Source organism: Taurulus bubalis (genome assembly GCF_910589615.1).
Source record: "Taurulus bubalis genome assembly, chromosome: 11".
NCBI lineage: Eukaryota > Metazoa > Chordata > Actinopteri > Perciformes > Cottidae > Taurulus > Taurulus bubalis.
Window position 1 is genome coordinate 15416874 of NC_136599.1, and position 26608 is coordinate 15443481.

The following is a 26608-nucleotide window of genomic DNA, read 5'->3' on the forward strand; positions in this document are numbered from 1 at the left end:
GCAAGTGTTCTTTCCCATCCATCCATTTTCTAAACCAGCTTATACTGTGCAGAGTGTAGTGGGACCAAAGCTAATCCCAGCGCACACCGACATACCTCAAATGTGTTTTTGGTGACACCAGGCAGGCCGTAGTACATGGTGCCTCCAGCCCGAGAATTGATAACAATCTCTCCTATTTCATCCGTCTTGCACAGCTGAGGAGGCCCGTCCGGTTTCACAATGCACATCAGAGCTGAAAAACAACAACAGATCACAACATTACATATGTTTAAGTACCTGAATTCTTATAAAGGTAAGATAAAGAAAGAATGTACAGTAAATGGGGCAGCTGCAATGCCAATGAAAGCCAACTCTGGTGGCTAACCTCCAGGCATGATGTGGCCCACATCCTGAACAGTGAGAGCAGAGTTCTTGTCCTCTGTGTTCACCCTGATCACCCCGTGGCTCAGTCCGCCCATGGACAGGATGGCTCTGGCTGGTAGTGGAGCTCCTCGTGCACCAGGCCTGCAGAGAACGCACAAAGAGAATTGATAGTGTGAAGGAAATAATAATGGGTCCAGCGGGGAGGTAGCAGAAAGGTAATACGTTGTTGAAGTCCGCTGATAAACAAAACAAGTCTCAAAGTGCAGTGGTTTCAGTGGTTTTTATCTTGAACAAGGCCGAACAAGTAAAGACAAATCACCTTAGTTGGTTTTGATTTACTAAGTAGTGACATTATTGTAGCCTAGACATCATTTTTAACTAACATACTATAAGTATGATGCCATGTCCATAAAAAACAAGGAAACTCCCCACCTGAATTTTAAGACCCACTAAATACAAGTGACATAATGGTGAGCATTGTGTGAAAAGCTAATCTTGTTGTTTGCAGGTAAAACAACCGTATCAGAGTGTCTCATGCCAGAGCATGAGAGTATGCAGATGTTGTACCTGCGTATGGCCACAGTCAGGGCCTCAGGAGAGGTGGCACATGGACAGATCACCTCAGGCTTCAGGCCATGAGACTGAAACACATTCAGGAAGGCATCACACGACGACACAGACCCTGATAAGAAACAATGGGATAAAAAAACATTACCAAAACAGGTGAAAATAGTCATACATATAAGTTCATACCACAGTAGTTATTTATTACAAAGAGACCATGTGACTCACATGGGTTTGCTCCATCAGCCACAATAAGCATACGGATAGAGGACAGGCTGCTGTCCCGCTGGTCCTTGTGGGCCATCATGGCCCAGTGGAGGTCCCGGCACTTCACCAAGGCCACACGTGCTGTCAGAGGGTAAGGGGAACGTTATATATGGTGCACATACTGTATTTAAAGTTTGTTTAATCAGTTATGTGTACATTATGTAGACTGTTAATGCTTGACTTTTGCTGCCAATTTCAAATAATATTCAACATAGTGGTCGTCTAGGTAGTCATCATGTTTCAGTGTCTACTAGGGTGGGCGGATTGATCCGAAAATGTTGATACTACAGATTTAAACATCAGTTTTAAAAAAGGTCAATTCTAGCATCAATAGGATCGACACAAAAAAGGGATCAGTTTCTCTCTCCTTATTTGTATTTCATCAAAGAATCAAACTGTCTGTCCAAACAAAGTTTGGTTGTATTCTTTGCTTCACACTGCTGTTGTTTAGCTGTGTGTGGTTAAATAACACATGCTGCGGGGAGAACTCGGACTAGTTACTAGTTAACATAAGAGGATCATGTTTTGAGCCATTTCACAGCTGTGAATGATGGTGCAGGGTAGTTTTCACTAAAAACAAAGCTGTTTAACAAATAAATGTTTGCACTTTGTTATTTGCCTTTGAAAGACATGCTTGTTTTTTTTAACATGCATGTTATTACGTAATTAACAATGGAAAGCAACATGTAAGTACACAAGCAACTTTTAACTATAAAAAGTATCAATATCTGCAATTTTGGCCTTGTATTTTTTGGTATCGGATCAAAACCATATTTTGCAGTAACGCCCACCACTGGCGTCTACTTTTATCATTTGAAAATTCACAAAATTACGGAGGCAATGAAATAAGAAAAAGAAAAAAATGGAATATAAAAGGAAGATTGGACATTGGCTGAAACCTTTGTGAATGTGGACCCTCTGCACCCAGGACATGGGACATGCCTTCATGACAGCATATGGCACTGTGATGGTGTGGATTCTGTTCATGACACTCTGGAAAAAAAAGACAAATTATCATTGTCAACTTGTGCTACAAACCAAAAGGCTAACTAGTCTGTATATACAGTACAAATTGTTACATCCAGCTCACCGTTAAGACGCCATGCCACATGCCCATATCCTTCTTGCAGTCCAACACGTTGACCAGTGTCTCCCCTAAGACAGAAAACACAAAGACAAGTAAGCGAGGATGCGTGCAATCACCAGCTGACTGTGTGAAAGATGCATAATCTTGGTAACTCAAATTTCTTTTATTTGTGGTCCATTAGATGCATATTCTCCCTAATCATGATCCCCTGCTAATATTCTCTGAGGTGCCTCAAGAGCTCAAGAGCTGAGAACTGTTAAACTTGTAAAAATAATTTAATTTATAATGCTTAAGTATCTCACCCTTACACACAGAAAGAGGGTTAGCGTAAGAGAGTCAAAGAAGCAGGAGTGGTATACTCTAAGTTACAAAAGCTCTGACCTTCGCAGTAGTTACAGGCCTGCGTCAGGGCTTGACAGTGGGTCAGCATGGAGATCTTGGACACAGCAACTCCCATCACCGTCCCCTCCTTACTTGCTTTGTACTGGTGGGAGAGCATGTAAATCAATCACATTTTGTGGGATAACCAAAGTAGAAATGCCAAAACTGTGACTGTATGTTCTGAAGAGTACCTCAATGTAGGCAGTGTCTGTGTTGGCGGTAGGGATGTGAGGCTGCCAGTCTTTGGACGGTTTGGTCAGATACTTGGTGTCTGTCACTACCCATTTCATCCGTGGCCATCCTGGTAAACATAATCACAAAGAAACATACAGCAATATTTTAGCTGACACGAAGCAAAAAGAAAGTGTGTTTAGGTACACTCATTTGGAGCCACCCTAAGTTGACACAGTTCACCTTTCAACCTCCTGATTTCAAGGCCAAAAGTAAACAGACGATTCTTTACAAGCAGAGTGACAACACACTGAAGCCATAAATTGGCCAGCGAACATACCCCTGTTATTCCCTTTAATGAGTCTGTACTCTAATGGCTCCCAAAGAGACTGAGACAGGTATGACTGTTGCTAAGCAAGCAGCTGTGACAATGGTACTTTTGGGCTCACAGACCTTTGAACTGGATGATCTCTCCGTTAGGTGTCTTTGGCAGCCCTTTGAGACAGACCTCACTGGTCAGGGCCAGACTAACACCACAGCTGCCCAATAGGAAGCCAATCTGTTGGCTGCCTGCATCCTATGGAAAGGGACAAGGGTCAAAAGACTTTGACTCACATGGAGGGGCAAGTATACAAATACTGTGGCAATTAAAAACCACAGATGCACTCTAGCTGTCAATATATTAGTCTTGTAAAAAATCCATATTTAAACATGACTATATGAGCAGTGATGCATTGTATTTACCATACAAAACGTAATGACTAGAGGTACATTACAGTGTAGTTAGTAAATAAAATAGCTGTTCAGTTTCAATTGACCTAGTTTAAGTGCCACAAAAGTCAGAATAACTAAGACCGATTTGTATTTCTCAGTCATCACCACAGAGGAATTCTCTTGACAAGAGCGACTTCGTTACCTGTCGTGACAATGGTACCTCAATGGGTACAGGGATGACCTCAGCTAACAGGCAGCCATAGAAAGCCACCCAGAACATGCCAGGGTCGCTGTTGGGATACACCAGTGCCACCTATGAAACAAACAAAGTTATTTTCCACACTCCTTCATATTTTACATATTTAAGTGGCAACTGAGAGACTCTTACCCGATCTCCAGGTTGTAGGACAGGTTCTGTCTTGGTGCCCAGTTTATTCAGCAGTGTATAGGCTAATTTCAGACTACGACTCCATAGTTTTCCTGTGGAAAAGAAAATCCAATGATGATTATAAAATGTCCTGTTGTTTATCATTATGTTGTATAACTAATCGAGGATAGTTCAAGTCCACAACCCACTATCGCTCCTGTGGGAAATGTACTGTACATGTAGATGGTATTCTGCTCAAGCCAGCACATACTTATTTACTTTAACCAGCTCATATGTGAGACATAAGTCTCACATTTACATTTGGTGGATACAATATCATGAACATTAACTTTGGACTACACATAACTTTTGCCGTTTAATGTCTATGTTATCATTGCTTAGAGTGAAGGCGGTGCTCACCGTATGTAAGTGTGTAGAGGGGCTTGCCGGTGATGTCCAGAGCAGTGAGGGCAGGGCTCTTGGCCTGGGTGGCCCCCCAGCGGGCTAGGGCAGCCTGCAGGGCAGGAGGCCAGTTACTGACCACTCCGAGGGGCTCCCCCTTCACCGGGATGATTTGACGTCCCTCTGGCTTTGGGGTGTTGGGGTCAGGCTGGGGCACTGGACAACAGATGAGAGGAGAGGCAGTAGATGATTAGGAGAAGCCTACAGCATGCAACAATATGTTGCAATATAGTGTAATTACATAACTAGTAAAATAATAATAAATTACATTTTGCCAGTTTCTTTCTGTTGAGCGTACATTAATTTAACGTAAATCGTGTTTACCAGTTTTCCTAGTTATGTCAATAGCTGTATAAGTAATCAAAACAAATCTAACATTGCTAAAAAAAAAAAAATAGTACCCACAATCAGTCTGAATGAAGCAACTACAAGCAAGTGAGATATTGTTAAACAGACTATGTAGGATGGTGAAATTGAAGCTTGATAAATGTGCTTACATGAATAAGTAAGTGCTTATACCTGCGATTATTTCAGTTCAACACATTTTTTTCTTACAAAAAGACAAACATGAATGCATAAGCACACGTTGTGTCTCACCTTCTACAATTTCCTCAGAGTCATCGAGGAAGAATTCGCTGAGTGGTGGTCTCTTCGGCCGTTTGAGTGTGTTCAACAGCTGCTGGATCTTAGTGGACACCCTGCTGTTGACAGGCACGCCTGGACAAACAAAGAGGCAACAGCCACAGTCATAAACAACCCAAATAACACAAGCACACACACACACATGCAATTATATGGTATCACAAATACTAATCTACTATATCACACACTCTCACACAGGCATAACCCGGAGCACTAGCACGCAGTCAGGATCAGAATCAGCAGCAGGAAGGATTCAAAAGGGAAATTGGTAGAAGACACAGATTGGACATTTTTTAGAAAAATCAAATGTAGGCGGTTCTCTACGTCTAAACGAGACAAACAGAGACAGAGAGACAGACCAGGCTGGAAGCAAGCTGAGCTCTTCAGCATCCCTCCCTTCCCCGATTTCGATTTAAATTACCTTTTCCTTTTCCGTTTTTAAATGAAAGTCAAGACATGGACAGGATTAAGGGACCCAAAAGAAAGAACAGAACATATCTGTGATTAGCAGCATTCACCACACAGTGTAATGAGGATAATGTTGAACATGGGCAGATTGTTTAATGATTTGAACCGTCCAATCAGTTTCGTCACTGCTAGGCTGTGAGCCATGCGCTCAACGCAAAACAGAAAATGTCACTCAAGTGCCTTAATTAGCACATGAAATAGGTTTGACCTCCAATCTGAAGAAGAAGATCGATAACCAGATGATAGTAACCAAGTTCAACACGTAGAAAACTACTGGGATTTTTCTACTTTTTTAGTGGAAATGTACACCCTAGAATATACACACTGATAGCACCAACAGACTTTCATGAACATCTTGGCTTGAGTGAGTGTACCGTCAGCAGTTTCAATCATGCTGGAGCGGCTCTGTCCACGGCTCATGCCCCTGACGGCTGGAGGCAGGTCCACCCTGGACCCTCTCTCTTGGGGAGTGGAGGATGTCACATCTGGGGGGACACTGTTTTCTGGAGAGAAAGCGAGAGTCATGAATGGGAACAACAGCCAACAAACACTCTTATGTATCTGTGAACATTGGAGCTATTTATGTTTACCAATGCGTGTGTGGGCCAGTAAATCGGCCAACAAGGAAGCAGCAGGTTGGGGCTGTGGCAGGGGCTGTGGCTTGGGCTCTCCATGGGAGAGGGTGGAGGATGCAGACGAAGACGTGGAGGAGCTTTGGACTGAACGGTTGATCCAGTAGTCGGGGCTCTGCAGGCTCTGGGCTAGCACTGCAGTGAGAGCTGCCTTCCTGCGCAGTGAGCCATCATCCTCTGATGCAGAAGATGTGTCTGATGGAAATAGAAAATCCACAACATTTAGATGTCTTTTACACCTCAAAGGACGCATTTATCAACGCCCCGTCCTTGAAAGGGGGGGATCAATATGTAGAAGTCAGCTACAGAGCAGCATCCCTACAGTGACTTGCTCCAGAGACACTTAAGTAATGTGAACACTTAACTGTCCAGAGGAACAGCTACCTACTGTGATTATTCTAGTTTACCTGGAGGAGTGCAGGTTTCTATGGGTGACTGGACAAAGGCTGAGCGTCTCTTGGTTGGCATGGGTAGAGCCATCTTCTCTTCTTTGTGTTTGGCCAGTGCTGCCTGCACAGCCTCTGTGTGGATGTCTATAATAATGCAATAAACAACAGAGTGGGACAAATAAGTGAGGTAGACAAACAGAAAGAAGGAGGAAAAAAATATATAAAGCATACAAGTTGACAGACTTATCATTTGTTATTGCTGGATGGTTTTATTTAAAGATTTCGTTAAAGTGTGTGTTTTTTATGTACGCCATTTACCAGATCTGTAGCGGTCGTCCCTGGTCCCTCCACTGCGGTGTGCGCGGTGGTGTCTGGAGGCTGACGATGTGGAGGGTCCCGGGGCCTCAGGACTTGGGCTGGGGTCGGCACTGTGGCCGGGGGAAAGCTGTACATCTGGCAGAGACAGATCCACATCTACAGAAAAGTCAATGAAACACATGTAGGATACCATTAATAAACAAGAAACAAACATGATCTTTCGGAAGGAGCACACTCTTTCTTTATATAATGCCATTACAGCTACATGTAGGCATAAATATTATATTAAACTCAGAGAAGCTCTCTAAATTTAGCCTCGCTACAGAGCCTCTGAGCACAAAGTGAAATAAGGACATGTACTTGACTGATGTATCTTATACCGCTAACGCAGTACATGGAACTGGGCTAGATTCAAGCACATATATTTTTAGTTAACTCCTCTCAGGGGGCCTGAGCAACGGAGTCCCTGTGTGGATGATGGTTCAGAGGGATAAGGACGCTGGATGGGATGGATGCAGGAGGTGACCATTGGAGCTCCAACGCTTCCTAATGCCTGCCTTGACATCCAGGGCAAGCTGCCATAACAGAACCCACCAACAACCATGGGAATTTAATTGAAGTACTAAATATGGAAATTACCCATATGAGATTTAGATTCCTACAATCCTTTTCAATTCCTTGCGTGCGTAATCACTTCACATGTATCATGTGGTAGCTCAAGCCAAAACAGGCCAAGGTTAAACTAGCAGGAAAGGAAGTTAAGAATTCCTCTTTTTAAAATGAGCTTACAGTGACACATCAAGAAAGCTCTTTTCGTGCCAATGCTAATGTGGTGCAATTCTTCCTGAGGAAACACCACACCCTCATGTGAGTCAGCTGAACATATCATCTTACCAACGAGATGACTGGGAGGTGACTGGCTGTACAGTGAAACTCTGGTACTTCCCTACTTATGTGACTGCTTGTAAACTAACAATGGTTTAAGCAAATTGTGTTCACAGTTCAACTCTGAGACACACAGTGGTTTGGTGTTATTCTGTGGGTTTTCTACAGCGCCGCAGTTATTAGAGAAGTTGTTAAATGTTACTCTATGCTTTGTTATCAAATGTGCAATTCCAATTTCAGCCACTAGAGTGCCACAGAAAGCCAAAAAATCTCTTTGACAATTTGGACAAAGAGAATTACAGTCACACTGGATATTCAGTAATGCTACTTTTTTTTATTGAGCTAAAAAACTTAAACCACTGTTTCTCCCATGTAATTCTCCATACAGATGGGGGAGAACTATTACCTCAAATGCAACGTCCAGCTTACTGAACTCATGACTCGAGTTCCGCATCTCTGAAAGATCAGCACCAAAATGCTGACAAGAAGATGGAGATTATGCAGGAAAGAGAGAAGGATGGCTTAGAAGTGAAATTAGGAAAAGCAAGAAGAGTTGGTCTTACTTGGCAAATGGGGGATGGAGGAGGCCAGCAGTTTGGCTTTCTTCTTCTCATAGCCCTTCTGCGTGATGTCACCTAGGAGAGAGAACAGTGACACCACACCGTTAGGTTAGTTATAATTACCACACATACCACACAACTGCGCACACAGACACACAAACACACACATAAACCAGATGAAGTACACACAACACTCCTATGACACACAAACACACGGCCTCTGCTTTAGCTAATACGTGTGCAGGTCTTAATAATAATAATCCTTTAAACCAAATCTACTGAACTACACATGTTAACAGCTCAGTCCATTTACAAGTAGGCTAGGAGATAACACCATTGTTGAGCCGTACATTAGCCCCAGTGAACAAACATGATGAGTGAACAAAAACCTCCTCCAGGCAACGAAACCCAAATATGATTACGGCAACAAGAAGATAACCAAGCATGGCAGAGAACAATGGAAAACCTGAAGGCTATCGGGAACATTTGGGATAGTAAGCAGAGCAAAAAGGAAGCCATGTGAGCCGGTTTCACATGGGACTCAACGATTTATCTCCTCCACTTCCCCCCTCTTTTTCCCACTGTACACTCAGCCCCACCCCTTCCTCAGTCGGCCTTGGACTGGCAGGACTCCCAAAGCAACCAGAGTTTGTTGGAGAGCAACAGAGGCAAGACAAAAAGTCTACTTAACTGGGACCCCAAAACACACAGTCTCCCTGTGCAGCACAACACACATATCACATACACACTCCCCTTGTATACACAAACAAACCTACTACCGCAAACTCTCTCGGGTATTCTTCTTCCTGTGTCCAGTGATAACACCATATGCCATGTCAAGTGCAATGTGCCAAGGGACTGCTTAGCCTCAATCCCGGCACCTTCTGCACACTTGACCGGTGACGACAAGGAAACCAGCCAACTCGGAGGGCGAGAAAATGGAGAAAATCAAAGATAACACGGAGGAAAGGGGTTGTGGGCGATGAGGTGATAAACACGGTGAGACTCACTGGCAGAAGCCAAAGCAAACACAGATTTGTGTGTATGAAACAACAATGGAAAGAAAATGAGGATAGAGGGGGGAGCCAAAGTTCAACAGCAGATTGGAGGGTGGTGGGCTGGATAAGCCGGCACTGGGTGGGGAGCCCCATGTGTGACTCAGATGCTGTGGGTCCTAAAGCTTTCTCACACTGGTCACTCACTATTTGATGGTGTCTAGTGTTTAACTAGAAAAACAACTGAATCCCAAAAAATGAAGCTCCCTTTAGGATTGAGTCTGTAGATTGGCAGTATTTGAGTTTAGCAGACTTTTTTTTCAGATCCTTCCCATGCAGGAAATTCTTGAAGTTTCTAACACTGTGAAATCATGGGAAACCGGGTAAGAGGGAGGGGACAGAGGGACTACACATCATTTGCAGAAAAGAAAAAAAACAGCAAAATCAGAGATTTGTGTGATTAAATGCAGAGTGCTTTGTCATTCTCTGAATGCTGGTAGAACAAATGCCCACTTAAATCTAGGCATATATTTAAATCTAGGAATAGATTTAAGTGTTCGTATTCGACCAGTTTGCGCTTTTTGATACTTCCAGCACCTTATTTAAGATAAAGCCAGGTGAAGTGGTGGTTATCCTGCATCACTCTCTGCATAAGTTCAAATCGGGTGGCCAGCAGTCTGACTTCATGCCTGGATGCACACACTGGCCTTAAATATACTTAGGATGAAAAACACAGCAGCAAATGTCCGTTACAATCACTTGTTCTATGTTTGTCCTTCTTTTAGGCACAGGCTATAGGCTAGGAAAACACTCACAGACAGACGTGCAAATACAGCAATCAGCAGCAGATTGATTGTGGTGGACTGGGACATCAGTGTTGTTGGAGATGGGGTCCTGTCAAGCCTAGTCATGGTGCCCAAGTGGTGCCCAGAGGGAGAAAGGGAGGGATGGAAAGATGGAGGGAGGGTCATTAACACAGACAGAGAAGAGTCTGTGTCAATGCTAGGGCATAACAACAGGCGTGGACTGGCACGACCGCACTGGCTTTGTAGCTGGCAGTGGGCAGAGACACCGAGGGCTCTGGGTTGAAAGACTGACTGTGACAGCTGCTTCAAAACAGAGGAAAAGCTGTATGTTTTGAGAGCAAGAATGTGGTGTTTTGAGTGCGAGCATGTGCAAAACAGTACAGTGCAGTACAGTACAGTGTGTGTGTGTGTGTGTGTGTGTGTGTGTGTGTGTGTGTGTGTGTGTGTGTGTGTGTGTGTGTGTGTGTGTGTGTCAGGATATGAGCATTACCCCACCCTGTGTATGTGCTGCCAAAATCGTCTCCCCGTGTCTGTCTAGAGAAGGAGGAATGTGCTGATTGGAGAACATCATGCTAACAGCGAGGGCCAACTGGCCAGGAAAGCTAGCCCATTGACCAAAAACTTTTCTGAGGTGCAGGAAGCAAAATATTTGTGTGAGTACATGTCAGTATACACAGCTATTGCAGGTTAAGGGGTACTACAGTTCAGAGAGGAGTGAATGACTGAGCCGGCACAGAGTTGCATTAGAAGCCTTCTCTGTGAGATGTGTGTCAGTGTGTCAAACCAGAATCATGTGTGTCTTGTTGTCCAGGCATATGCTGGACCTGCTCAACATTGTAGTAGTAGTAGAGGCAGGTTTTGTGTAAAAATGTCTCTTAGATGTATACAGTCAGTGACAAAGGTCATCTACTTTCTGTAAGCAATCATCATAATCCTTCCTCCTGTCATCCAGACTAATGTGGCTGTTTCAGAGCTCGTTCAAGTCAAGATGACTGTGACCCTCTGACACTTCCTTTAAACTGCTGCTGTTGACCTCTGACCTGAGGACAGACCATATAGAAGGCTGATCCTCGCACAGCTGACAGCAGAGGGTCACAAAGGGGATAAACACACACATATAACATTCTCAGTCACACCAATAATTATTATCGAGCCACACAATGACGTAGAGGGATTTTACAGTACAAGTCGTGCATCCAGGCATTAGAGGTCAGTTTTAATCTGCACTGGCATTCTCCAGCCTCTTACAGCCTTCTGTTTTTCTGCAGCGCATGTGTTGGTTGAGGCCATCAAATATATATTTTAAGATGTCTACAAATCTGCTGCCAAAGTCTGTTTAATTCTGGTTTTCACAACTGATTTGGTGATTTAAGTTTATATGTGACATGATGCTTGTTCCAAAAAAAGTTTCAGCTTTAGGTGGATCTATAATATTAGTGGCCCACTGTATTCAAAGTATGGCTTACGTGAAATTAATCCATGTAAATCATTAGCTGTCCAGATGCCACAGTACTTCAAGGGTACTAACACTATTGTCTTGATATAGTTGTTTCTATTGGTTTTTCCAAGCAGCTGATATGGTGAATCAAATAACTGACTAGCTGTAGCTAACACTTAAAATGCTGTTTCTGAGGTCACTTTTCACAATAAACTGAATATTTGGCATTCTCAAAAAAAACTGAAGAGAAACACAAAACCACATCAACGGTGAATAAATGATGAGTAATGCACAGCACACAGTCAGAGAGGGCTGGGAAGGAAAAACTGAGGTTATGGTTATATGCACGTGCTGTGTGGGAGGAATACACAATGAAACTCAAATGAACTGGGACAAATCCCCACCCAAAGCACCTAAAACCTTCAGGTCATTCAGCAATGTGTGAAATGAATCTTATAAATTGAAGAGGACTTGAAAGGATTGTTTTGATTGGGGTTAATAATCTGAACAAACTGTTTAATTCCAGCTGCCACTATCAACAAACAGCACTTTGGTGGAAGTCTCAGACGTCGACATAAAACTCCAACAACAATGCCAGACTGCTTCCCAGCTATTCTTTCCATCAGAGTAACACCTGCTGCTAACTTCTATACTGCAACGCAATGTTCCTTTTACTTCTCAACAGATATGACTTGGCGCGTGAAAAACTGTTTTAATTTTTGGAAAATGCTCCTCTCTGCCTGAGAGGCTCAGTGAAGCACTATTTAATGCCAAAGTTTTCCATTTGTCTTGTGGTCAGAGCACATTTTCATGCATTAAAAGCCTACTAGCAATTTTAAGAAGCAAGAGTGAAGAGCCTTTAGTGGAAGCACCCTGGGTTATAGATGAATATGGCAGTATATGAACGCCAGCGACCCAGGGACTAGATGATGAAAACACTCTCAACAGTACAATACGATATAAACGAGGAGGCAGCACAGTTTACGGGCGTCTCTACAACAGTCAGAGGTCACTGCTGGGCTAATGTGTCCTCTCATAGACCGAATGATGAGCTCATAGTTTATGCCAGCAGACAGGAGAGAGTGTAGACTGTAGTTAACATCCGCTCATCCTGCACCAACCTGCCCACAACACACACAGATACACAACCCAAATGAGCGTACCTTTGCTGTAGTTTACTGACTTTAACTTTGACTGATTGTTCCTGTGTGTGTGTTGGGCAGGTTGGTGGATGAGTGGGAGATACTAAATGGCTTGAGGACTCAGTTGATTAGCCTCCCAGCACCTGCAACGACACTAAGATCGCATATGAACAAAAGACACTGAGCCGGTTTTTCACTTCTGTTGAGGATTTCGCAACAACACTTGTAATTTATCTTATTAAATACGGTTTCTGTCGTTTTCTGTTAGTTTTGCAAACACAAGACCACTGCAACCTCCTTACACACACATATGTATCCCCCCCCACTGGTGGAGCCTGTAATTACTGTGGTCAGATTAGTCTGGTGGCATCCAGCTCTAGTGAGAAGCAACATGACTGTTTCTGTCACCCACGACTTCCTCTTGCCTCATAGTATCAGTTCCTCTCCCTGCAGGCACATACAGGTTACCGAAAAACACATGACTGCACACAAACACACGCAAATCAATGAGAATAACTACCCTGATTACACATACGGATAAATAAAACCTCCCTTTCATGTTGTGAGAATCATCCAGCGTTCACATTTTGGGTTTTATCCTTATCCGTAATCTGAGATTACATCCAACCTAACAGATTACATCCCTCCGTCTGGACATGTTAATGGGCATGTGTGTTCAAAAGGATAGATGACAAAAATGTTTGAACTGACGCTAGGCTCTATTCTCTAACTCTGTGGGATCATCGGCGGGTTTTTAGCCAGCGATACTGGTTCGATCTGCACAAAGCTGTCTTTGTTTATCAGTGGTTTGTTGTCTGTAATAAATTAGATGCTAACATGCAACACTGTTACAACTCAATCTCATAGGAATTAGATACCAACAAAAGACAGCTAGTCTACAGTATGGTCTTGGTGAGCACATGACAGCGAGAAGATACAGAGCAAAACCACAAACAGAACAGTCACAGTACGTACATTTACATCCCAAAACACACATAAACACAGAGGCTGAGAGAGGAACCAACGTCACCCACAGGATCTTATTTATAGAGCAGAAACACAAAAACAACAGGCAGACTGTGCTGAGAACACGGGTAAATCGCACTCTGCAGGAAATGCAAATGAATGAGCCTGACACCAAGGCCATTTAATGGCACCTGGACATTAGTTTCAGTGGAAGTTAAGCTTAATTCCACAGTTCATGCTCTTAAATAGAAGCCGTTAGACAAGAAGAAAAAGAGTAAATTCCAGATTTGAATTATCATGTATGAATTATACATGAAAATCATCATTATTTGAAGTTCCACTGTGAGCACACTGGTTGGATCAGGTTGTATGCATTTTAAGACTTGCTTTGTCAATTGCTATCCTCACAATATCATAAGAAATATTTCTTCATTAATCATGTTTTCCCTACTTTGCCCTATGTAACTATATTTAGTATAATAAATAAAAGCAATAATGAGAATCATCTGTATTCGGTTGGTTGTTTGAAAATGACCAGACAACTGCATTGGCATCCACACCCTTGACTGTGTATAACACTCAGATTAAAGTCTGTAAGGACTCAGCAGCTAAATCCCAGTTATCAAATATCAGCAACAATCAGTTCTCAGTGAAGGGGGTAATTTGTTCATGTCTGGAAAGAGATTGAAACATTTATACAAAGGCCTCTCGACTCCAGGACCAATGTTTTCCACTCCAAAGCAGGCCTACAATTCCTCTGGGACCCAGTTAGTCTATGTGGGGGTTTTCAGGCAGACATAGAGGATGAAGTAATCTCAAAATGGAAGAAGAAATCTGCCGTCCAGCTGAGAAAAAAGGCAGAGGGTGTGTAATTTCTCTGGACAGAATCTCCAGTGGAAGTGGTTTGTATTTGGTTGTGTAAACAGAGGAGTCATCAGGTCTTGAGAGTTAACTGAACTGTATCGTGTATCACTGTTCACTCCAACTTTTTCAGTCAGACCCTTTAGCAGGTCAATACAAAAAAACATTTCCCAAAGAAATCTGATAAAGTAGCTGTTATGCCCAAATCTCCTGTTCTGTCTGTTTCTGTTGTGTCTGTCGGTCTCCTTGTCTCTCGTTCCAGACTCCTCCCTCCTCTTGTGCCGCCCTCTTGTGTGATGGCAAGCCCCGCCCTCATTGTTTCCACCTGTGTCTCGTTCCCCTGTGTATTTAGTCTGTGTCAACTCCCTGTCCTGTGCTGGTTTGTCTCTTGATGTTTGTTTGCCTAGTAAACTTTGTCCTGAAAGCATCTACCTCGCCTGTGTCTGCTTGTGGGTCCTGCTCTCCGTGGATCGTAACAGTAGCTGGCAGTGACTGTCCCAGTTGATTCTACAAATTTACATTCAGTCATACAGTTTGTCATGAACACGAACAAGACAATTTGTTTTCTCTATTTTATCGACTGGGACATATGCTGATATAAAAAAAAAAAAATCTTGTTTTTGTGGTATGATACGTATGATGAGGAGTATGAACAACTGGCATATTGGATCATTTCTCTTTAGTCTATCTGTTGCTGAGCACCCATTTTCCACTCTGGGCTGGTGTGGCAGCCCAGATAATATTACTGCCCCTTTTACTAGCCAGGCAATTGCTTGTGAAAAACTTAAAGAGAAGAATAAGCAGACTGAGATCTGCATGTTAGCAGTTAGTTGAGATTGGTTCAAGTGAAAAACTCCAATGTGATGAAATGGCTTACAATCAAAGATGTGTAACACCTGTGTTCGCCATTACAGAAGATAATGAGTTAATGGAGTGAGCAGCACAGAGGGTGCCACAAAAGATGTGTAGTGGAATCAAAAACTGAAAGCGAAGCCATGTCAGAGGCGCTGGTAGGAAAGCAGTAAGGTAGAGCTCAGAGGAAACTAGAGTGAAAGATAAAGAAAAAGACTCACACGTACATAACGCATCAAAGTCACTGTGTTAGTGCCCTGAATCACATATTCCTTCAGCAAAGCCTCGACAAACACCTTCATCATTGTAAGACACATGTAAAGCATACAAACAAGCACACCGACACACAAGCTGGCCAATTTTACATTCAAACTCCAACTCAAACACCTAATTGTTTTTTCAAATCAGACCTTCCTGTAAGGGATGAAAACACTTCAGCTCGATTGTGTTGGTCCTACGAGGATCAACATAAAGATTAGACTATATCCACAAACCGAAAGAAACATCCAGCAATTAGACTGGACAGTAAGCATCCTGAAGTTGTTTTTGCCAAAGAAATACAACTAATGTTCCTTCCAAGCTTTTAAAGCATTCATATTATGTTTGAGTGCAGACTGAGCACTGCTCTACTTCCTCCATTACTTATATCACATTGTGCATTTCATATTGTCCGAGAACTAGAAGGCACTCTTGAGCCAGCAGTGTGACTATAGTGGAGTTTTGAGCAGTTCAGTAACAGCATTGAGAAAGCCAAACTAAAAATGTCCTCCATAATCCAGGATTTATCACTGATTACCAACTCCTTAATTTACCTTTCATCCAAATTTGTCAATCACCTCTCATTAGTGCTGCTCATCTTTTAATAGACTTCCACACACTGAGAGCACATTACTTCATCAAAGTGATAAGACTGGTGAGCAACTGCAGATGGTTCATAGCTGACGTCAGACAGCCACAAGTGGTACCAGTAAACATATTTCATTCTTCAGTCGGGCTGCCTTTAATCACGCTACAACTTCAATGAGCTGTTAGCTAGCAGGTGGCATGTTTTTTGTTGTACTGTGGACGCAAATGTGAGTGAGACTACCTGAAGTGAGAGGCCATCCCAGATCTTTTCCCATATGTTAGCTTGCTACACTGCCGCTCACTGGATTATCTGTCAATATGCACAAAGATTGCTTGAGAATAATAGTGATGGAAGCGCATTAGTAGCCGTGTGGTTATAGTGCATGTCATATACAGTAACTGCAATATCCTGGGTTTGATTCCAGCAATGGGCTGTTCTCTCTCTCTCTCTCTCTCTCTCTCTCTCTCTCTCTCTCTCTCTCTCTCTCTCTCTCTCTCTCTCTCTCTCTCTCTCTCTCTCTCTCTCTCTCTCTCTCTCTCTCTCTCTCTCTCTCTCTCTCTCTCTCTCTCTCTCTCTCTCTCTCTCTCTCGTTAAAGCACAGCTGTAATTAATGAGATTAAGTAGTAAGCATTACTATTATTAGTAACACCCATGCTTTTTTTCTACTATAACACATTAAAATGCTACTGTGAAAAAGGCCTATTTCATTGTATACATTGACATGTTGTCACTTTCTCTTCTTCTAGCTCGTTGGTGGCAGTGTAACCAGGTTAGTAGGTTGATTCTGTCTTCATTCATTGCACTGCAAATAACAGGAAAGTAGACGCTTATTTAGGCCGGGGTGCCCTGGCTGGTTACCGGCATGACAGACTCAGTGTTTCAGCATTGCTGGTAACCAGAGTGTACCGAGCAGTGAAAGTGAGTCGGAGGTATTGAGTTTCACTGTGGTGGTGTTGTAGTTCAGAGATACAGGGGTTAGAAATGTGCAATAGGCCTGACCTGAGGTTCACTGAGACATCTAAATCAACTGAACTGACATCAGTCTGTTCTGTTGTCCACATGTGGTCCGTGAGTACACTAGACGATATTTCGACGAACACCTGCCATACAAACTAAGCTTGCCTTAGCAACAGCCCCTCTCCGTTTCATCTCTAGAAAACATATGCATCGAAGATGCTCCTTGACTACTTAATTGCTCATGGATGATGGGTTAAAATATGACATTAATATAGGAGGAATGTTAACCCGGCAGCTGACTCATTAAATCACTATTAAAAGCTCACAAGAAAGGGGTGACCTGTGAGAAACACTCACATCCTGAGGTGTTGAGTCTAGAGCTGGCACTAAAACCACACAGGACTTATTGCCTATGTTCCAGTCTCTGGACTGCTCATGGTCCTGACCTCCCACCACCCACAGCTCACAGTCATTAAACAGCCTGTCATCATGATGGGCATCTATCGGCGCTCTTAAAATGATGGCTCTGAATTTTCAGCAAGTGGAAAAGAAAATGTGGTGTAAAATAGGCCTGTCAAAGGTCTAAAATAATACACAAACCTTTGCGTCAGTGAACGCATGTCACTTCACGTGGAAGTGAAGGTGCAAGGTCACAGAGGAATGTTAGTGAGGCGGTGTTAGCAACAAGCTAATCACGACAACACAAGCAGGTAGGGGGATTAGATGGAAGAGTGCTGACTAAAGGAAAGGTAAGACACTTAGAAGTGCAGCAATTAAAATTGGTTTGATCCTGATACAACTGAAATGCATCTTCAAAAAAAAAAAAAAAAAAACATCGCCAGAGCTTGCCAAAACAGAACTGTAAAAACACTAATAAATGATCGGCATGTGTTTTTGGATGAAATGTAGTCACACAGGCGCACTCTACACTTTCTATGTAACCACAAGTCCAAAATGGCAGAGATGTCTTAGAAAACGATGTAAAAATGCATCTCAAAATTGTAAACGTTCAACAAGTACAGTAGTGTGAACATAGTTTTGTAGAGTCAGACATTACGTTCTCACTTGATGTCCCCACACACAGTCTCAAGAGAAAGTTTTGTTGGATACTCTTAGGATATAACTTTAAATCTATGTGTCATCACAATCCCAGCCAGGTGATTTGAATAACATCCAGACAACAGTCATCAGTGTGTCGTCACCGCCTGTGGGAGCATGTAGCACAACCTGCACCTACTGTCGAAGGCCTCCCACTGATACAGGAGTGTGCAAAATACCGTGTTGATATACTGTCACTACTGGCTTATCTTTAGCTCCACAAACCATCTAAACATAGTCTAATTCAATGCTAGCATTACAAAATGTAGTCCAATACTCAAAACAACAGTAATGACTGTACAGGACACACTTAATAGCAAACAACCAATCTGAAAAAGCAAATCTCTTGAGGAAATGACTGAGTCCGGCCAGAACTGTAGCTGTGATTCTAAATATTAACCTAATGTTTCCATTCAAGGCTATGAACATACAATACATACAACATTGCCTGTGCTATTGACAGTTGAGGATTAAGAGGTTGAAGCCCCACCCATTCAGTGTGTTTTCATGGCATTTGTTTTACATCTTTCTCTGGGGAGTTGAATTAAAGAGGCCTTTGACTTCAAGCCAAGCTCCAGCACAATGTGTTCTGAGGGGCCAAGAGGGGAGATACACATCAGCTTGTTGAGGGGCTTCCTGAGGACTTCTACTCGCTGGTATTATTTTCAATAACCCTTTGGCTCTACATAAGAATAAGGAAGAGAACTATTCGAATGTAAGGCACGAATCCAAAAGAAGAAAAAAAACTACAACTACCCAATGAGTGACCGACGGAGAGAGCAGTTGACCTTTTGGAAACTTTCATTGTACATTTACAGCAGGACTACTTTACCCCTGAGCTCTGGTTTCCAATCAGCCCTTCCTGTGACGCAGGCCTGCGCTTTCATATATAGAAACTGACCAGCTGCTGAGAAAATACCCTGTGTTCTACAAAGGCTGTAATGATCAGCTGTGGCTGATCAGCTGAAGAGCTCAAATAAGAGACACAGCAGGTTTATGGTCAGAGCTCTGGTCATTTTTACAGTTAAATATACCCAATCACAGTTATAGATCATTGTTACTAACGTGTTATCACTAAAAGGAAAAGTGGTATAATGATCCAAATATCAGAAAAGTCCCTTTAACCTCCTTAAAAGGACCCCTCCGTTCTAAATCCAATACAAACCATGTTGACATTTACAGATACGTTTGAACTGCTCAACAGCATGAGAGACATTAGTGAACAGACTGGATGCTTGTTTGCTAGTTTATTCAGCAAGCCAGGGCGCAGTACAAAATAAATGTACATACTATAGATAAGAAAGGGAAATGTATGCTTAAAGCTAATGTTTTCTGTTGTTCGCACTTTGAGGCACTTTGATGCTGCTGATAGGTGGTTAAATAGTTTGATTGGTTATATGAAAAGATGTAACCCATTTATGTAAATCTACCCAACGATTTTACACAACAGCTGCTGCTAGAAACGTGTTTATCTCAAGTAGATAAGGTTGTTAACACTCCTTACCTTCACCTGTATCACATAACAATGTCATGACCAAATATTCACGTCGATTGAGTACTTTTACTCATAGCATCATTTCATCAGTAATAATGTTAAGTATACACAGGCAGCATGCTAAAATATCTAAAAACACTGGCATGCTGCTTTAACAATTAGCAGACCTATAGCAACTTTCTCCATTGGTCAGACAGCTGGCTGATTGGCCTGAGAAGGTCAGTTCTCATCAGGCCGCGGTATTTCCCACACAACCCATGGACGTAACAGTGACCCACATGTAGCAGCCAAGCATCTAGTGGTTGGATGTGCAAGTGTTTTCTACTGGCTGCTGTCTACAAGCCAGGAGCATTAGCCTCAGCGAGAAAGCAATGCACACAATTAGGACTGACTCCTTGGGACTTTGAGAGGGTGGCCTCCACTGCAATAATGGCGGAGCTTTTGTGTCAAAGAGATGCTTGTTTTCTCCTCCTCAGGCATGAAAGCAAATTTGTCTTGCCAGCCAGGTCTATTTATATTCACAAGAGCATTCTTCAGCATTAGCACAGTCACATGGCCCGCCAGAGAGTGGATAGCCTGGCAATACATTGGAGGGACTCTGCATCAGCTCCCACAGTCTGACAACAACAAAGGGCACAACAAGATTTCTGTTTTACTATCAATGAGTTCATCATTTAGCCTATGATGCCATAAATCAGAGTGTGAATCAGTCAACATTGTCTGGTGTGTCACAGCCCGGGCCCCTGACTAAAGGATTGCAGGCCTCAAAAGATCAGCGTAATTGTGCAATGCAACGTCAGTGAGGAGCTTCACCGTCACCGTTAGCCAAGCTGAGATTACAGGTAGGTCAATCGAAGGAGGTTGTTGTACAGACTGGGAGAAAGGGTCTGATATTACAAAATCCCCAGTCATTCTTCACTTATGATGAGTCACAGTTTGCCACAAACTGAGTAAATAGCCCTGTGAGACAGGAGGTTAAAACAGGTTCTCTGACTTTGTGACGGATGGATGTGCCCCGAAGTAGAGGACACACCTAATTGTAGTGACTCACGGGTTTACAGAAAGCAGGAAAAAGGCCTGCCTAGACTGTTGCATTACAACACACTGTAAGATATGCAAGTAGGCTACAATATCACATCAATAGATGATGATAATGTTCAGTGTAAAGTGAATTTATATTCATAGACTGTAGGTAATTAAAACATTAACTTTCCCACCTCCACAGGAAGGTCAGAGCACAAGGTCAGCACCATTTCAGTGAGTATGCTTGTTCGGGCATGTGCTTCAACCAAGGTCCTTCATGGCACTCTACAGACACTATCCCACTATTTCATGACTTCTTTGTGTCTTCTCAGACTTCAATAGCACAGTAACACACAAGTCCTTACAGTGGGACCAATATTGTGACAATAAATTGCTAAGCCCTGCCTGACATCACATGTGAGCTAGTTCAACAAGTTGAGCATCTTCTACAGTAGAAAGAGATGTGCATGTCTGGAGGGGTGATAAGTGGGGTGTCAATACATCTCTTGGCACTAAAGCAGGCTGGTTGCCTCAACTTCTACCTAGGTAACGTAAAAAAGTGACGCACACACCCACAGCACTCTGTGAGGGTGTCCTGATATTTAATGAGAACATGTGAATAATTCAGACTACAACAGGTTTGGAGGAGGAAAAGGGAATGCAGCCATCATTAACTATTCACAGAATAACAGTATTATAACACAGGCAAACACACATTTGAATGTGCAAACACAGATACACACTAACACACATTAGCAAAGACCTTTGCCAAAAGTACACAACCATCTGCTTGGACCTAAGGCCTTGGCACCGCAGCGACAAGGAAGATGATTTGCCCATTTTAGATTCTGACCTATTGGGCTTCAACAAAAGCATAAACTATACAAATATCTATATTTCTCTATAACAGAGAAATAATGAGGGTGAAATTATAGGGGTACATTTTAATGTTTATCATCAATCTTTAAAATAATGTTGTTACAAAACGCTCATGAGGCATTGTGGTTCACAGTTGTTGCTATGTCTAAATGCACAAGAACATCCTCTTTTTTTTCTATTACAAGATTGTGTTCCAGAAAAACACTTTAAACACAGGAAGTAGTCAAGTAGTCTATAACTGCGATGTTCCCGATTTACTTTGTCTGGGGACATTTGTTGCATGTCATCTTCCCTAGCCCTCTCCCCTTGTTTCCGGTCGCTCAAGATGGTCAATTCTCCAATAAAGTGAAAAAAAGACATATTAACAGTCTTTAATCAGACACGTTATTATGAAGATATTGTTAAGATAATTCGGTGACTCTAACAATGTACATTTTTAACATATTGCCCAGTCATATTTGCAAGTGAAGTGCTCTAACATTTGCTAGAGCTGTTAACAAAGCATGTTGTATCAGGCCTACAAGAGCCAACGCTGTGAAAGTATTTGAATTTGAGAAGAGATTTCAGCTTTTCAATCAGTGTGAGAGGCCATTATTCCTCTTTGTGACAGGCTAGACCTCCACCTTATAAACAAGAGCTCTGCACCACATGAGCTTCAGTTTGAGGAGGTATATCCCACGTCTGTAATCTGTTTGAAAAAAAGCACTTTGCCTGAATATTTACCAAAACAACAGTTTGCTGTGTGTCCTGTTAATAGAGAGCGATAAAATACATCCTTTCTCAGTGTACCTCCCTGGTTGGGAGGATAGTCTTCCTCAAGGATCCATCAGGCTTTGTCCTGCACCTCATCACTGGTAGCTAGGGTCAGGAAGATGGATGGCTGATACAGATGGGGTCCATATCCATGCTGTCATCCTCTGCTGAAGGCCCTCTCTCTTAATACAAAACTAACCCAAGCCTGCTTCTGTTGCATCTGAAAGCTGGCTGGCTGGTAGATGATTGGCTTAGAAAGGAAGCAACTGGCAATAATTTGTTCTCTCTGTCTGCACATACTTATCCCAGATGCAAACAAAGAGCAAAACTGTATCTGTTCATAAACACAGACAATCAGGTACTTTTAGAAGTTTTAAAAGTTACGACTAGGAACAATTCATTTCAAGTTGTATTTTAATGTAAAAATGGCATCTTGCCCATGACCACCAGCTACTAACTCACCGACAAAAAAACTGATCTGTGTTGAATGTTTCTTGTGTCAGCAACATTAGACCAATATGACTGACACATGGTGCGGGATGTCAACCAGGTAGGCTGGTTCAAGGGAAGACCCAGACATGACCTTTTACCCCTGGCTGGCTCAGCTAAGAGATTGCCCGGTGAGAATGGTGAAACACTCCCCTCAGTAGTACACACACACTACACGTCATCTTCTCAAGTATGACCAGGCACCAGCCCCTCCCTACGCTTCCTATTAAGGCAGCTCATTCCAACGTTCACACAAAGACTGGGTTCAGCTGAATGGCCTAAATGGCAGCAGAGCTCCTGGCCACGGCAAACTCAGACCAGCTGAATGGTCCTCATTGTGTCCCCATGGTCACAGGGGGCTAGCAGAACTGGGTTGTTTTTTAAGAGGCCATTTGCCAGGCCTGTGTTCTTATTCAAGCAACGCAGGAACAGGCATTTCTATTTGGTTCAGAGGAGCGCTTGTTATGGACCTAGAAAAATGGCCTATAAAGGTGATGACAATGCCGCTTGCATCCAGTCATAAAAGGGGCTAGCTGGCTTACACACACATTCCTTTAAAATATTGCAAACCGTAAAATGTTTTCCTAGGATTGCCAGTTGAGACAACAGTTACTCAACTACATTCAATATGTGTGGGCTGCAATGCAGAAAGCATTCACCAGCTATGTCGTCAGACAACAAATATATGGAAAACATACAATGAGTAAACATAGTGAATGTGCAGGGTAATGTGAATGTGGCATTAATGCACAAACTTCAAGTCTCATATGTTTCTCCCTGGCACTTGACTGCACCAACAAGGAATAGTTTGTAGAACAGTTCCTGTTGATAACTAAATTATCACATGAGTGACCAAAAATAATAGTTTTTCACTAAGCTATCATCACAAGCACATTTCAGCAAATCAGTGTCTCTCAGTAACTGGTTGGAATCTAAAATATGTGCTTATCAACAATGGGGTGGACAAAATCATATACAAATTCAATGTTGGCATAAAACAATCCTGATCATTGATTTATAACATTGGCCACAATACTATGAGAGATGCTAAAGAGATAGTTACTACAGTATAAATAATGTATAAAGAATATGGCAAAGGAACAGCAGACAACATTATGCCTATATCTATCTATTTAAATTACACACACACACACACACACACACACACACACACACAAGCTTTAAAACGACCTATGATGTAACTGTGGTAAATGGTCAGCATGAAGTATATATCCAGTGTAATAAATGGGATGAAACATCCCAAAAGCAATATACAAGCTTTCAATATTGGCTCAAATAAGCTGTAAAAAGGCATCAATGGTCTCACGCTTATATTCTTGGAATTAACAGTAATTAGCTTGTAAATATGCATTCATACTTTTATGGAAGTATGACATAATAACACTGTCAATTGCAAACAAACCATATATTAAGGTCTTATTACAGTTGTGATTTAAATGTTTAATCTGCATTTGTATTAAGAGTCTTGCAAAAATGCATATCAAATACTGGGTATCAGTTTCAGAGACCATATCACACTACTAAAATAACCCAACGTCAATCAGTGTGGATAAGTCGACACAGAGCGGTCACTGCACAGGACGCCACCTCATGTCACCTCAGCTGGAAGAATGTAGCCTAGGTGCCATACAGGAGGAGGAGGGGGATGCTGTCATTGGGATGTGACAGTGGGTGTAAAGCAGGACAGGGGCTAACAGCTGCCCTGGGGGAGGGGTTGATTGCACTATGCTTTAGATGAATGAATGGTTGAGATATTTGCAAACTACAAAATAGACACATCCATCAATCACCTAAATCCACAAGGGGCAGAACAAACATAGCGTACACCTGACACAGATCTCACTCAATTTGTCCACAAGATTGAGGGTGGTGAAACCCATGATTAGCAGCGCACGTAGGTAAACCTATAATTCCAGTTATAGCAGGTTTACACAGGTGTCCAAGGCTCTGCGTGTACATCTTGTTGATCACTGAAGTCATACACTATGTTAATTACTGACTATCATTCATATCAGCCTGTATCTTCTAAAACAACAGAGTAAATTATGACTAAAGACCCCGTCATTAAATCGCAACACTGGTCACAGTGACTCACAGTTTTTACTGCAATAAAACATTTGTTTTAACACAGACCTGAAGACAGATGCCAAGTACAAGACGAGTAAATTACGTCAAACTGGAAGCCATCAAGTGTTCACAGGGGAATCAATTCCCCACCATGTGAAAAAGTATGACCAAGATGACAGGAGTAGGGGTCAAGCAGTGATCTCTCTCTCTCTCTCTCTCTCTCTCTCTCTCTCTCTCTCTCTCTCTAAGACAGCAAATGAGGAGTTTGGGTTCAGAAACACATGTCTCAATAGACGTGTAGGTTTAAATGGTTTGAGATAAAGCACACACGAGGAAATGGATGGAAGCCTTTCTCTTCCTCCTGCTGCTTGTCATGCACTGCTAGCTTACGTGCCCACATCCTGTACTAGCACGAAATGAGCTAGCTTTAGTCTACGCGAGCCCTCAGTCAAGTATGATGAACTGTTAAGTAGAATAAAGGGAGGGAAGCTGCTGGGTTAATCGATGCTGGTTAGCCCGGACAGCTGAGACACATAGCTAGCTTGAAAATATGCTGTAGCATCCCCCCACACCACCTCCAGCCAACCGGCCCCCTCCCCTCCCTTACCTTCAGACAGCTCCAGATCCAACTCCGCCAGTTGGTCTCTAACCTCTTTCGGCAAGACGGACAAATCCCCGCCGCGGTCTGCCATGACTTCGCCGATGAACACGAGAGCCGTCTAGTTGAAAAGGAACCAGCCCGTCGCGGGTGTATGTAGAAAAATAAAAAATATAACGCCCTCTCTCAAGACACAAAACAAGCATCAGAGTGGGAGAGACGGTCCATCCGCACGGCTGGCACCTCCGCCATAATGGGAAAACTCACCAACGGCAACGAGGGGTCACATGACTGCCTTTACCTCGCCTGTGCGTTGGTTCGCTGCTTCCCAGGAAAACACACACACCGAAACGGTTGCTCCCCCTGGCGTCTCACTGGCAGAAACACTTTTTACTTGAATAGCGCTGCACAATTTCATCATGTTATCCCCACTCTCGCTTCCGGTGAGATCCTGGGCCCCTCGTGGATTGCCAGAGGTTTCACTCACAGAAAAAAAAACTTAAACTTTATCATTTGGCAAGACAATAAAAGTATGTGTAAGGGTTTTTCCACCGTTACTACTAGGCTGTGACTTGCAAGGGTAGAAACACTCCCGGAATATCCCACTTAAACCTGGATTAGGAAATAACCAGGGAGAACAGGCAACTGCCCAGGGGCCCAAACAGTACTAGGTTCACTGTGTGGTACTTTGATTAATTGGCTACTGGTTGGTCTCTGGTGCGGTGGAACAAATACAATATAATTGTCAGCTGTCTGTCTTGTCAACTGTCTGTCTGTCTTGACTTTGCCGGTCGACTATCATCTACCTGCATGCATGTCTTTTATTGTTGTTTAACTGTGTCTGACTGATTTATATATAATATAAAATAATGTAAGATATTCCTTTATTCACATACTCTGCATGCTTTTATGAATGTGTTTTTAGTGTCTCACAATGCAGCATAATCTTGTCTTTAGTCCATTCTATTTCAGCATAGTTATCCCTCATTTTGTTGGTTTTGTGTGTGTTGAATTTGTGATCCTCTGTGTTGCATGTCTTGTTTGTACTTGA

At 42.6% G+C, this 26608-nt stretch overlaps 1 protein-coding gene across 2 annotated transcripts in view; it reads right to left on the minus strand.

The window, feature by feature from the left end:
• The window catches only part of dip2ba (disco-interacting protein 2 homolog Ba), a gene marked incomplete at its 5' end in the record, with an annotated part of 37216 nt that extends 11565 nt beyond the window's left edge, over window positions 1–25651 (minus strand). Inside the window, 19 exons of one of the 2 annotated variants that reach the window (XM_079226669.1) lie at window positions 96–232; window positions 365–504; window positions 931–1045; window positions 1156–1275; window positions 2094–2187; window positions 2285–2349; window positions 2663–2765; window positions 2854–2963; window positions 3287–3410; window positions 3750–3860; window positions 3936–4027; window positions 4335–4532; window positions 4974–5093; window positions 5861–5989; window positions 6077–6313; window positions 6526–6651; window positions 6826–6981; window positions 8274–8345; window positions 25567–25651. In XM_079226669.1, coding sequence (XP_079082795.1) covers window positions 96–232; window positions 365–504; window positions 931–1045; window positions 1156–1275; window positions 2094–2187; window positions 2285–2349; window positions 2663–2765; window positions 2854–2963; window positions 3287–3410; window positions 3750–3860; window positions 3936–4027; window positions 4335–4532; window positions 4974–5093; window positions 5861–5989; window positions 6077–6313; window positions 6526–6651; window positions 6826–6981; window positions 8274–8345; window positions 25567–25651 — 2334 coding nt within the window. Of the gene's footprint in view, window positions 1–95; window positions 233–364; window positions 505–930; window positions 1046–1155; window positions 1276–2093; window positions 2188–2284; window positions 2350–2662; window positions 2766–2853; window positions 2964–3286; window positions 3411–3749; window positions 3861–3935; window positions 4028–4334; window positions 4533–4973; window positions 5094–5809; window positions 5990–6076; window positions 6314–6525; window positions 6652–6825; window positions 6982–8273; window positions 8346–25566 lie in introns of both variants that reach the window. The other variant, XM_079226668.1, reaches the window with a different exon arrangement.
• Between the last annotated feature and the right edge of the window lie 957 nt (window positions 25652–26608).